At 39.3% G+C, this 13,200-nt stretch overlaps 1 protein-coding gene across 1 annotated transcript; it reads left to right on the forward strand.

The window, feature by feature from the left end:
- Positions 1-1,102: 1,102 nt before the first annotated feature.
- On the forward strand, positions 1,103-3,007 carry nkx2-9 (NK2 homeobox 9). Its single transcript, XM_088925763.1, has 2 exons — positions 1,103-1,382; positions 1,857-3,007. The coding sequence occupies exons 1-2, from the start codon at positions 1,241-1,243 to the stop codon at positions 2,387-2,389; spliced, it is 675 nt and encodes a 224-aa protein (XP_088781889.1). The 5' UTR covers positions 1,103-1,240; the 3' UTR covers positions 2,390-3,007.
- Positions 3,008-13,200: the final 10,193 nt, after the last annotated feature.

The following is a 13,200-nucleotide window of genomic DNA, read 5'->3' on the forward strand; positions in this document are numbered from 1 at the left end:
GTGTTCCCTTTAGTTCGACCACCCAGGATGTTTGTGAGGCCGATCGCGGAGCACGGAAGATAACGAGTCTACTCTCGGCTGGCACACGTGATAGGTGGTTGCAATAAGCGCTGCCTGGGAACCTTAGAGCAGGCCGTCCGTTTTCAAGAAATATGCAGGACATTGGCCAAGACCTCTTAGTCCTGTATATCGACCTCGAAATGTATTTTAAAAATTATTCTTGCTGCGTCATACCTACCCTAAGAAATATCATAGACATCCGGCCTTGAAGAATATGGCGGGGGGGCTGTTTAAAACACGGGTAAATTAATCATATTTCATAAAGAGTTTGTATGTCGAGAAAACGTGTATTTTACTTAGAAACTACCTTCAACGTCTTTATTCGTACACGGTTTGGGACCAAAATTAGGAATAATTCAGTTTGACTTGGTTGCTCAAACAGCCGATTGCATGGGAGTCTATTAAAAAAATCCGTTCTTTCGATTGATTTATTATTTCAACTACTGTGGGCCCCGCGAGTAAAACACTAGACTCTGACTTGTTTTTCCGAATCAGATTAAAAATCCCAACACCGTACAGGGCCTGTACAAATATCCTTTGAAAAATGTGAATGTGTAAAATATGAATGTTTTTTAGGTTAGGGTGTATTCCAATTGGATCGTTCCGCGGGCTTTCTGTGGAATACATACATACACCTGGTGCAAACAAGAACTGAAACATCCGTAATGAATTGGTAAAATCAGATATAGTCAGCCTGCTAATGGTTCACTTTGTATGCAAATAGCTGTAATGTTAGTTGGGGAGGGGGGTTGGTTGTTGTCACTTACCACCCAAGAAGTAGTTCAGCCGCAACAATTACCATTATCTGTTTCCCACTTTTGGCTAATCAGGCTGAATATGTAATGATAAAGCGTGTTTCCTGCTGCCATTGGGAAGTGTCTGTATTATTCTTCTGGGTTCTTACACCTTCCCCTCACAGGGGCTTGAGCATTTGAGTCATTCAGGTGCTTAGTGTCCAACGGAGAGGGACGATCTGAAAGCCGCCAGTGTTTGGAGTGCGGAGAGCTGTTTATATAAACACCGCAGCTTAAACCACGCGAATATTCGAGTTTGCGATTTGACAGCGCTCACACCTCCTATTCTCCGTTCGTTTACTCCTTTAGCGGAGTCGTCGGATATCGTTTTTGGGTGTGTGTTTTTTTATTTTTAAGGATTGTATGCACCGTCAACGCATCGCTATATGATGTCTGTTTCTGCAAAAATCAGTTTTACTGTTCGTAGTATTCTGGATTTACCGGAGCATGAGGCAGGTCATTCCCCAGAAAGCTGTTCTGCCTCTTCATATTCTGAGTGGTCGGAAGGTGACCGAAGTCACTGCCTATGTAAGTATCTGGAGATATTTTAATTTTACACAAAAAAACACACTTTCCAGTCTGAATAATCATTCAACAGCTTCATTAGATCTAGATATTTGTAATGGTTTCTTGTTATTACACAATTGTGTACGAATATTTCTCGATTAAATGTTCTACTTTGCCAACGTTTCTGTGGAATGATTATTTTATGTGAATGATATATTTATTTGTAAGTTCACTTTTTTTAAGCGAGGAGATACTGAGACTTCAAGGTGACATTTCGTAGGTAACTTAATCCATTAGATTAAAAACCTCTCAAACATTTAAAGCATAGTTCTATTAAATGAGATTAGTCGTCGACATTTTAGCATAATTCGTTTTTTTTAAATAGACGTGCATCCAATAGATGCGCTTAACCACGTCCAATGCGGTTAAGTTGTTTTAAAATGCATTTACAGTACTGCCTACAGAGAGTCGTATAAACTTTTTGTGTCCTTCTAGCATCTGACGAGAGCTGTCCAGAGACATTTCCAGATTCAACCCAGAAAGCAGAGCCCAGTTCAGAGACAGAAGCCGAAAAAAAGAAGAAGCGACGGGTTCTTTTCTCCAAAGCCCAAACCTTTGAGCTGGAGAGGCGATTCCGGCAGCAACGTTACCTCTCCGCCCCGGAACGCGAGCAGCTCGCCCATCTTCTCAGTTTGACACCGACCCAAGTGAAAATCTGGTTTCAGAACCACCGATACAAAATGAAACGAGCCAGGACCGAGGGATCTACAGACCTCAGCCAGACCCCGCTTCTGCGTAGGGTGGTCGTACCGGTGCTGGTTAGGGACGGAAAACCGTGCCACACCTGCGTCATCGACTCGGCACAGTTTCAGGACAAACCTGGCTGCGGCATCTCCACATCAGCACCGACCGCGTCCTTTGCTCTCCATGGGTACCAGCCCCTTCATCACGCCGCTCCCCTGACATTGATTCCCGGCTATCAGCACTTAACTAGCCCTGCAGCGTCCAGGCATCACTGGGCTTGGTAACCGGGGTACCTGTCGGGTCTTGGACTGCAGTACAGCTTTTGAATTGCAGCTAATAATCTCAAGAAAGCATTTGAACTGCATTTGATTAATTTTACAGTAACTAGTAATCACTGTCGCCTGTCTGTTGGGATTAAACTACCCGCGTTAGCAAAATCCTCTCGGAACAAAGACTTCAGCTTGATATGTGGACATTTATGAACTTTTTTGCACAGGTTCATTTATTACTGAAGAGCTATGTTTTTCGAGGAGTTCGGTTACTCTTAATAGCAATAGCAATGTTAGATTTTATTTTAATGTGTCATTGGATATTTTGGAATCATTAAGAAAAGCACAATTTTGCATATGCATTTGCTTTATAGTCTGTATGAATGAAAATATTTCAATAGCATTACTGTTACAAACTACACCAGTGTACAATCATAACTGCTGATTCCTAAGACCTGGTCTTCTTTTTTTAAATTGTTCTGAAAAGCACTAAATCTTTGATAGAGTATTTTGCAGCTGCACGGTGTCTTTCTTGTATGTCGCTGTAAGATAAAAAAAATTCTCAACAACATCTTTGAAGTTACAACCAAAATGGCAACCAAAATTAAACGCATTTTAATGTTTCGGTTAAATGTAATAAAGAGTTTTTTTTTTCGTATCATTCATTGTATATCCTTTGGTAACATTATTTTAACACCTTTTAGGTTACAGTAAATATCATTGTGCATCACCGTCATATATATATAAATCATTCAAAAGGGTAAATGAATAAATTGTAATATTTCTTGCTTGCTATTTCGAATAAAAAACAAAATCGACTGCAGCTGACACTGACGTTCAGAGCTATATATCAAAACGGTTTTCGAAGGAGACCCCAGTAGCAGAAAACATTGTGCTACTGAAGGTTCAGAAAATAAGATCTATGTCTGCAGCCTGTGATTTTGTATTTAGAGTTTTGTGTATACCAATGCTAAATAATAGCAGCAGGTTGACCATTGTTTTAAGAAAAAATGCTATTTGTTTACGAGCCGAAATTGAAGTCGTAGTCTGTGTAACAGATGTATGACTTTCATTGTCTAAACTAATTTTTATTTAAGTATTTTCTAGTACATAAAAGCGACAAAGAAATGGCTGCATTTCGTTTGAAGAAAAAACAGATCGATTTGTTTCCTCCTTGGATTACTTTTCGTTGATGGTTTTATGGACTTGCACACAATTAGCAGTGCCTGTTACCCATCAGTTTCTGAGATTCTTCAAATGTGTCTTTATTAAGATGATAAACGCTAAAAACACACAACAAAAGGGGGGAATTGTGACAATAGCATCAGTACTGCGTACAAAAACTGGTCTTCTGACTCAGCAATATTGCAAACTCCTGGGTACCTGACATGACACCCGATCCGATTATGATCAGACCATGGAATGGGAGAGGGTGGTACGTTTTGTATATGTAATGACAACCAATGGGCCGGGTGGTACCTGCTGCATGGTAACTACTGAGTCATTCAATCGCCCGGGAGGTGCAGCAGGTATCACCCGTCCCATTCCAATCACACAACCTCACACTGATGCCGCTCCCTTCGATGCTCTGATTCTCAGCAGCAATGACTGTCAAGAGCAAAATCATTAGCAGATAGTTTTAAGCATGTATTAAGTGCAGTTGTAAGTGCAGTCAATTAAACCTCACACCCGAAAAACAAGCAAATGTTTAAAATGAATATCCCTTCGTTTGTCAAAATAAACCAAAACACGTATACTGAAACATCGTTATTGAGGTTGACGAATACATTTCGTTTAGACTTCATGGTAAAGCTGCGTTTCAGAGTTACGAGAATATGGTTCAGAGAAAAAGTTAGAACCTCATTCCTTTTACAGTCTTATACACAGCATATCGGCAAAATGTTTTAGTTTAGTATACAACGTATTGCTAGAAGGGACATATACTGGCCCCTGTCTCTGCTTCATCTTTTCACCTGGATCCAATTCCCGACTGGGGCGACGTCTATGTGGAGTTCGCATGTTTTCTTTGTGACGTGATTCTTTTCCTCATTCCTTCCTTTTGTATATTCCTTCCTTATTCCAGACACATGCTGGCTAAGTAGGTTGTGTTCCTGAAATGACCCTGTGTGTACGCTCTGCGATGCTCCGACGTTATTTTCAGGGTGTAGAGCCACCTTACGCTCTATGCTTTAGAGAGAAAAAAATGACTTTATGACATGGAATGTCCCAAACAATTCTAGTAGTTCGGGCATTTTTACCGAGTTTTTTTTCATAAATGGTTTTCTTTAATGGGAGAAGTTCACATGTGAGAAAAACATTTGTAGGACGTTGTTCTATAAAAAAGTTATCCTCCGACACAAGAATGTCAAATGCATTTATTAGAATAAGGTGCACCAAGCTCCAAGTCGTGTGTTATTTGTGAAGATGGCTGTTTTGCCTAATAATTCCTTATATTTTTACAGCGAACAGTCTCTACGGCTGACACATCAAAAATACTAATTTCACATTATAGCGAATATATTGACTTATGTTTCAACCAGTCGATAACTTGATATTTTATATAATAAGTAATAGGTTTATTCCATGCTGAAAAAAAGCACAGAATAAACCTATTACTTGTTTCTTTGCAGCCTACGTATGCTGACGCAGCTACCCACCTGAACTATTACATTTTATATAATATTTTGAAAACGACGCAGTTTAAAAAGCCGATTTTTGAAACTCCCTCGCGGGGTAGTTCATATTTTGCCTTTTGAAATAGTGATGAAACTGCTAACAATGCTTTCATCTATTTGAGTATTTAACTGTAAATGGAGCATATTTTTTTCTTTTCTTCTCATTATTATAATATAAGTAGTTACCAGGTACGATTTCTCAGCATGGCTATCCAGTCGGAATTTCTCGTTTGAACCAATCTTGGAGGTTGAGTAATTTATTTGTAAGCAACGTGCATTAAAAACTTTAATGGAAGAAAGCTGTCGGGAGTACGAAAGCGAAAGGAAGAAGCGAAAATATTTCAAGCAGGGATTCCGCCCCTAATTCGATGCTTGCTTGCCACCGGACGGAGTGGTGAGTCTTCGCTGTCACCTGGCCCTTTGTTCTGTCCTGCTGGCCACCTTGTATTCCATATGGAGGGGACTATAACTAGGATGGTCTCCCTGGAGCTTCGCCTCTCAAACTCCCTTTTTGTGTCGCGTATTGAAAAGACTATTGTGTGACCCAAAGGGACTAAGACAAAATCCGTAGTGTTTCAATTCTCTGGTGTTTAATCAGCCCCCAGTGACAAATTTATGGGTTTTAAGAGCACAATGGTATATTAGAACATTGTAGTCTTGAAGGTGACAAAAGCGGCCATTTAAGGGTGTTCCCAGTCGTTATTTAGACTCGAGAGAGAAATACGGGTCTAATGAAAAGGATGGTAATTGCTTAATGCTTCTCTTTTCTCCTCATAATTATGAGTTATTTTCTGACTTTTTTATGGACAGGTAAACAAGTGACATCAGATTTCGCTAACACAAAAAGCTGTTTGTTGGAGAAACGTTGTACATCGTTCCAACGACAAAACCTTTAACCACTCATTTGTGGTATCTTTAATATCGTAATATGCTTAAGTGTGGTAATAGAGCCCCGCTATCGATGAATTGAGTAACATTTCTTTGTCGCCAAAGAAGTCTTCAAACGTTATATGAACCTGAGCTTTTTGGACCGGGTTATTAGATACAGTTTTAAACTTTATCATCTAAAGTTTGTAAATACCATTAAGCGACTCTGTTTAAAACGCAGAAGGCAACTTCTTGGTTTGTATTTAGTACTTTTTGCTTATGGATTTTAACGACCTTTAATACTGAAATATCAGAAAGATGACAGCTAATCTATATTAGTAACCAAATGTATTTGCTTTAAATGTCACATTTTGGAACGGACGGGGTGATAATGAATCAGCTTAGTTAGTTAATTGGCTACGCTGCACAAAGTCAGGAATAACATCAATATTTCACGGCAAGCTTTTAGTAGGCCACTATTATTAAACTTAAATAATATTAATTAACGTAATGTTTTGGACAATATAAATATGATCAATAAAACACATTTTTACGTGTATAAATTGAATTATATAAGAAATAAAAAGACTCTATGAGGTTGAAGGTGTTGGGAACTGTATTGCAGAATTTCGTTAGGGATAAGCCTGGGAACTTTGAAAACTAGACACAAAAGAGCTTTATCTGTGCAGGCCTGCACGTGGGGATGATTTATGTGAGTCGGTTCAGTATTTTGAGAAGGCCCGGTAGCAAATCTTCCTCAAAAAACGTGAGTAAACTTACACATGGAAGGTAAATTTCTACACCCAATCTGCTCCGCTTGTTTCTCTGCACCTTTGTGTACAACAGGCCTGCATTATAGCGCTTAGCTTAACGAATTCCATTATTACTGTATTAACAGCTAATTCGTTTCATAATAGCTTCATAATTATTATTAATTTTAAGAATAAATGTCAAGTTAAGTAACTGTTTTTGATTAATATCATGGTTCAGAATTTAAAACTACTCGGTCTTTTTACATACAGGATAACATGTTGTAAATGACTGAAACATCACAACTTTAATACTGTACATATCCAATACCACTCATGGTATGCATAACTGTTAACTCTTTTACGATTGTCGGCGCTGTCTCTTCACTTCGCTTTTATAAATATTTTCAGTTGATTAAGGAAAACAATATAGTGAAATATTAGTTTAAAAACAAAGAAAACATAAAATTTCTGTTTTGTGTTCTTCATTTAAACGTCTCTTTTGTGCTCTGATGCTATTTCATTGTCGAGTAATACGTAGAGCTCTCAAAACAATTCTATATTTGTTATTTTCTTGGATTTTTTTTAATCGTTGATATTAAGCTTTGATGGGACGCAAATGAGAAGCAGCAATGTTAACCGCTGCAACATCCCCTGATGCTGCTTATCTATAACGATCACACCGCCCATACAAAAAGGATTTCCTCCTCAGTGAAGTTAAACCAAAGTAACAAAACTAGAACTGCTAACTGATGGGAAACCTCGGTGACAACCAGGGATCGTTTGCAATTTAAAAAACCAAGTAAAAAATTGTCTGTCGCTTTTTTTTCATTAGAAATGTTTGGAGAGCTTTTTGTCGGGAACTACGAGAGCGCGATCTATATCGTTTTTAAAACATTGTCTTTAATGCCTTTTGTTAGTTTACAGTTAAGTTTATTTTGATCTTATACTGTAGGTGTTTATTTCAGTCTGCTGTCACCAGTCGTGACCATCATTATCCCACTTGATCGATTTATTTAGAAATGTATGTTTGCTTGTTCGTTTTGAACGAGTTAAAGAAATATGTCTGTTGTGCTTTTGAAGTGCAAAACAGTACACGAAATTGTACAAGAACGTTTTAATGATAGAGGTATCAGCGTTTCCTCCTTCTGATCCCCTTTAACCCGAATTCCATTGTCTCGGTTCTTAGGAAAAATAATTCCTAGTCAGAGTTGAGTTTTCATGGACAAAAAACAAAGCCCTACATCACTCGACTAGGGTAATTTATTGTATTGATTGTTAATTTCTTAATTAATCCAGGTGCTGAAGATTTCTTCATTAATTAAGGATTAGCTGGTGCAAAGCACTGGCAAGTATAGGCAGTGGGACCCCTGATCCGAAACGTCGTTTCTTTCCGGATACAGTTGAACTGGCTCCTCAATGACACCAACAGAGAATCTAACTAGTGTTTCACAGTCGCTGTTCCGTGATAGTCTCTTTGCTGGTCTTTAAAATATCTTTTTAAGGCGAAAAAGCGAAAATTATCTTCGCTTTAATAGATGTGAGCGAAGTAGAATCCCCCCGCAAACTCAGCTGACATTCTTAGTAAATCTCTATTCGTTCCGCTCACGAATTGAATTTACTTAACGAGATTAATTCATCCCCATCTCGTAACCGACAGACCAGTTAAGTATATAGGTATAGCATGGGGTTTTTTTCTTGGTTGAAATTTGACGTGGCGTACACTGCACCGCTTGTTGTCTGACTGTCCTCATTTATATAACAGGAAAGTAGAAGAAAAGGCAAATTACAGAATGATAATGTCAAAGTACTGTAAAGGAACGGATTAGAAAAAAATACAGGTTTAGGAGCCCCGAGTTTACGTCTCAAGTTAAACTGCTGATTGTAGCATCATAGTTTAAATTAGAACCTCTTGATAGATTTGTATTCGATTCCCCTCCGTGGTCTTTTTATTCCTCTTTGCTTGAGGCCACGTAAATGTATGGATAAATTATTATTATAGGATATTGATAGAATTCTGTTTTATGATGCTGTTTGAAAGCTGAACCTTGAGTAGCTGGAATCAGATTGCAGTGGTGCCGGATAGCCAGACAGCTGGCCCTTCCGATCTGTAGTAAAGCTTTGGTAGTGGAAATGACTGATTCCGGGCCTGAAATGCAAAATGAATACAGATTGATCATGGGTAAAGTAAGCGCCATTCTCAGACAGAAATATTTTGTTAGTCAAAACATTAAAGGACTGCATCTTACAGTCAGAAGAAAAGATCGAAAGAAAAGTAGATACTTATTCTTAAACGTTAAAGGAGGAAAGGATGAAGAAAGCGGTTCTTTTCACTATCGCGTGCATACAAAAATACGTTCTGCGATGCTATGTTATGAACATATCAGAATAATAAATCATCAGACTGGGCTCACCAACTAGAGAATAATGTTTATCCTTTATTTTAGTGCAGGAGAAGTGTTTTCTCTACCTAAATCTTTAAATCCCAATTCCTTTGTGGAGGTAAAATGACTTTTGTTAAGCCGACAGGTGTGTGTCGAGGGGAGGGAGACAGACACTGTATTATTAACGTATATTCACCAAAGGATGAGATGGAGGGAGTATTTTAAATCAAGGATATTAATGTAAAATATACGGTTTATTTAATATGAAGGCTCATCTTCTCTAAAATGTAATACTAACTTATGGGAAAGGCGAAGATGAGGAAAGCTTTTTGTATCTCTAATACAATGAGGGGATGTTGGCGAATTTCAGATTACATTATCTTGTCAGCAGTAAACAGAATGTTTCATGGTGTAATTAGTGTAGTCCCTGCACCGCTGGAGGAGGACATTACAAAGCTCAACAGAACTCTGGGAACCAACAAAGGAAATAGGCTCTTTCAGGGCCTGAAGCATTAAAAGAGTTGATGCATTAGACATACAAGTATAGAGGTTACTAGTGCACTCTACGTTTCTCTGTTTGTCTCAGAGGGGTGCACCAACACTATTTCTTCATCCTTGAGTGAAAAACTGCTTAGAGGAAGCTGGCCCAATTGGGCCCTGCATGTTGTCACGGATGTCAGAAAGGACGAACCGTGGAATGGCAGGAGAGCGAAAATAGACCCTATGCATAGTGGCGAGATGGGTGTTAGCCCGGGCTCAGCTGTTCAGGAAATGCCATATAGAAACCTATGCCCTTAGGCCATGGACAGGAGTGACCTGGTGCTACGCGGGTCTCAGGACATCTGAACCTCAATGCTGAGCGAGGAGCAGAGCAGAAGCAGGAAGTAAATAGGCTACACAACAAGACACACCAGAAAGACATGAATAATCACAGGGAACTAGGAACAGGAGAGAAGTAGAGCGCCCTCTCGGTGTACTGGGCGAGACACATGTAGGCAGCCTGCAATGGTCTGGGAGTTGAGATGCTGCACCACCATGTTTATGACAGAAGCCATGGGTGACAGACAGGGAGCTGAGCAGCTTCCTCAGGGTCTAGCCTGGTTTCTGGAGAAGAGGGACCAGCTGGAAGGACAGCATTCTTTTCAGGCCCTCGTCGAGTCTGTGGAGTAATTTGGGAATCTCACAACAGCAGGGATTGGTGGATTGCCAATGGAATAATAGGAGATGCTCTTGTGACAGGTTGGTATGGGCTTGTCTGAAGTTTTCATGGAGAGCGATGTGGAAAAGAGGCTGTAGACATGTTAATCTTCCTGCCGAAAAGAGTGATTTCTATAGCCCACAAAAATGTAAACCAGAACATTTCTGGGGTTTGGATTATATGATCTTGTGAAAAATGCAAGCAAATTGGTTATATAACTTTCCAGCCAGTGTTGTGTTCTTCAGGCAAGCATACCATTTTCAGTGACATTCACTATTTGGTAAAATTCTTAATTTGGGGCTTAACAACAGCCTTGGTTCATTTTAATTGGATCGACAGAAAACATTAGATCATGTAGATCACAAATATTGTTTTGTGCTGTTAGAGCATTCTGTTATGTTCCTCTTATTTGAAAGATAAGAATTGTTCTATAGTATTTTTTATCATGCTTATGATCAGTGGTTGATTGAGCTCTCCCTTTCACACCGAGACAGAGATTTGTAAGGATATCTCCTTCTCAGGTATTCTCTTCTCAGTACCAACTCAGCCCCTGTTCCACAAGCCAAGAACACTAATAGTGGTCTTGCCTGTTCCACATGTCAGTTGAACCTGTTGAAGTGGTGGTCTCTGATGATATCTTTGCCAGTATAGTCATTCCTGCAGAAGGTGTCTATGCATTTTCCGTTCATTGGGTGGGCTTTATTTGATAAACTGAAATAAGGACACTTTCCCTTTGGGCAAATGAGAAAGAAAGTCTCTGGCTTTGCTTGACAGGCTTCATCAAGTGCTCAGACTCCTGAGTGTACTTCCACACAGGCAAGGAGATTGTTGAAGGCAGAACTGAGTGTTCTGACTCAGGTCTCCTTACAGCAGTCTTATGACACAGACTCAATTGTGCAGATCCCTGTCAAGTTCAGACGCCAGAGATTTAAATATCATTACTGTAGTTTTTTTAATGGGTTTCTCTGGGACAAGCAGACTTGCTGTACCTTACCTGTGAACAGTGATGGGCAAGTCACGTAACTCACACCATGCAGTCACATTACTCTTTGTACCCAAAAAGAGTTCCTTTCATTGAACTAAAAACATTTCATTTTTGTTAATGAATATCCCAGCCCAAATTAGATTGTTCTGTTCTATATTTTTTTTTTACAAAAGAAGCTAATTAGGTTAGGAAAGGTCTTTAGAGCATCAACTTTTTAGAGTAATCTACTTACATCAATCAAGATTCTGAAAGCAAAATTGTCACTTTTAATTTCTAGAATTGTTGTTAGCATTGGCCTTGTAAATAGTTACATCCAGGTGGGGGCTGTCCATGGGTGGTGGTGGAGGGGAGTCCCCATTACCTTTAAAGCGCTTTGAGTGGAGTGTCTAGAAAAGCGCTATATAAGTGTAAGGAATTGTAATTATAACAATGGAACAGGGAAGAACCCAGGATTTCTGGGGAAAAAAAACTTCAGAATGAGATCTAAGGGACTAGACTGTGTAGTATATTGTTTAACAGCTAATTGGCCAATAGGGATTTACAGCTGACCCGAGAAAATTTCTCTAGAGGAGAGGTTTCTAAATCCTCTAAAACCGCGTAAAAGTCTGTGTTGCTATGAGCGTGACCCAGATGGCTAGAGAGTTCGGTTGTTGTAGAGCTCCTCTTGGCTGATTGTTTATTTTGAATTCCAAACGTTTCTTCTACAGAATTCAGTCCTAAATCGTCGTGTTGTTCCATGCACAAAAAAAATCAACCAATCAACCGAAGGCCCAAAAGCAGATAAACGCGGCCAAATTGTTTGTTTTTTTTTGCGCTGTTCCAACAGATCTAGCCATCTCAGAAATCTCCCGAGAACCCTACGTTTACCAACAGGCCTGTCGCCGTTTCCCCCCATCCTTCTCCCCTCGCCTTGTCCTTCCTCCAAGATGAGACAGCAGTTTTGTCAGAGAAGCGACTTGAACCAGCCGATGAAAATGAATGACACAGAGAAACCTAGCCAACCGACTCTTAAAAGGAGTATCTCCTCAGTTACTGAGGAGATAAAAGGACATCTTATAAATGAAAAGGAAACCTCAAATAGGTAACGTTAATTTAAATCTTTTGAATGGTGTTAAATTCTCAGAGGACAGGAAAAATAAAGTGCAGCTTGTGAATTTCCTCCTGGGTCAGGCCATATTTACCATGTTGTTAGAGAGCTGCACAGACAAGCTCAATGGGATAGATAGCTCACTGCAATGTGTGGATGTCCTTCAGAACGCAGGTGGGGTTCCTGCAGTACAAGATGGTTTACCAGGTTGAGATGTTTGTGATTCCATCTGGGCCTCCAGCCACTGGGGGAAGAGTTCCGTGGAGAACCAAGACACACTCATCTGTGAATCTTTGAAATCTGTCCTGGGTAAAGACTGCTTTAACTGGTTATTTTGCCAAGGTATTCCCTAAATTTTCTGTTATTAGAGGAATGGGAGCTTATAGCAGTATCTTAATTATTGTGCTGTATGAGCTGTGGAGGGAAGATTTAAATATATTTTCTATTTGTCTCGTACCCCAAGTATATTTTCTTTGTGATTGATCTTTCTTTGTTTTTGTAGTATGCAATTCTGGGTTGTTTGGTATTGTATATATACAATTAAGGTAAATCTTTTCTGCAAAAATGAATCTTTACAGCTATACCAAAGGTCTTTTCATCATCCGAAGTAAATAGACTATTGCATCTTTTATCTTGTTTGCACATTTAACAGTATTCTTCAGCTAGATCCCACACTGTCTAAAGTACTTGCATTTCAGTTTCTGCATCAACATTTGTTTTGGCCCTTTCTTTGAAAAAGTACAAGCTGTCTAGCTAGAAATAGCCTAAAAATATTATTGCTTTGCAACAATGACGTTTACTTTGATAGATATTAAGACGCGCATGGTAACTGAATATTTTTGCAGGCAGTAGTGTTTAATAGTGAATTGAAAGATGCCACT

Source organism: Atractosteus spatula, chromosome 9, assembly GCF_055471065.1.
Source record: "Atractosteus spatula isolate fAtrSpa1 chromosome 9, fAtrSpa1.hap1, whole genome shotgun sequence".
Classification (NCBI taxonomy): Eukaryota; Metazoa; Chordata; class Actinopteri; order Semionotiformes; family Lepisosteidae; genus Atractosteus; species Atractosteus spatula.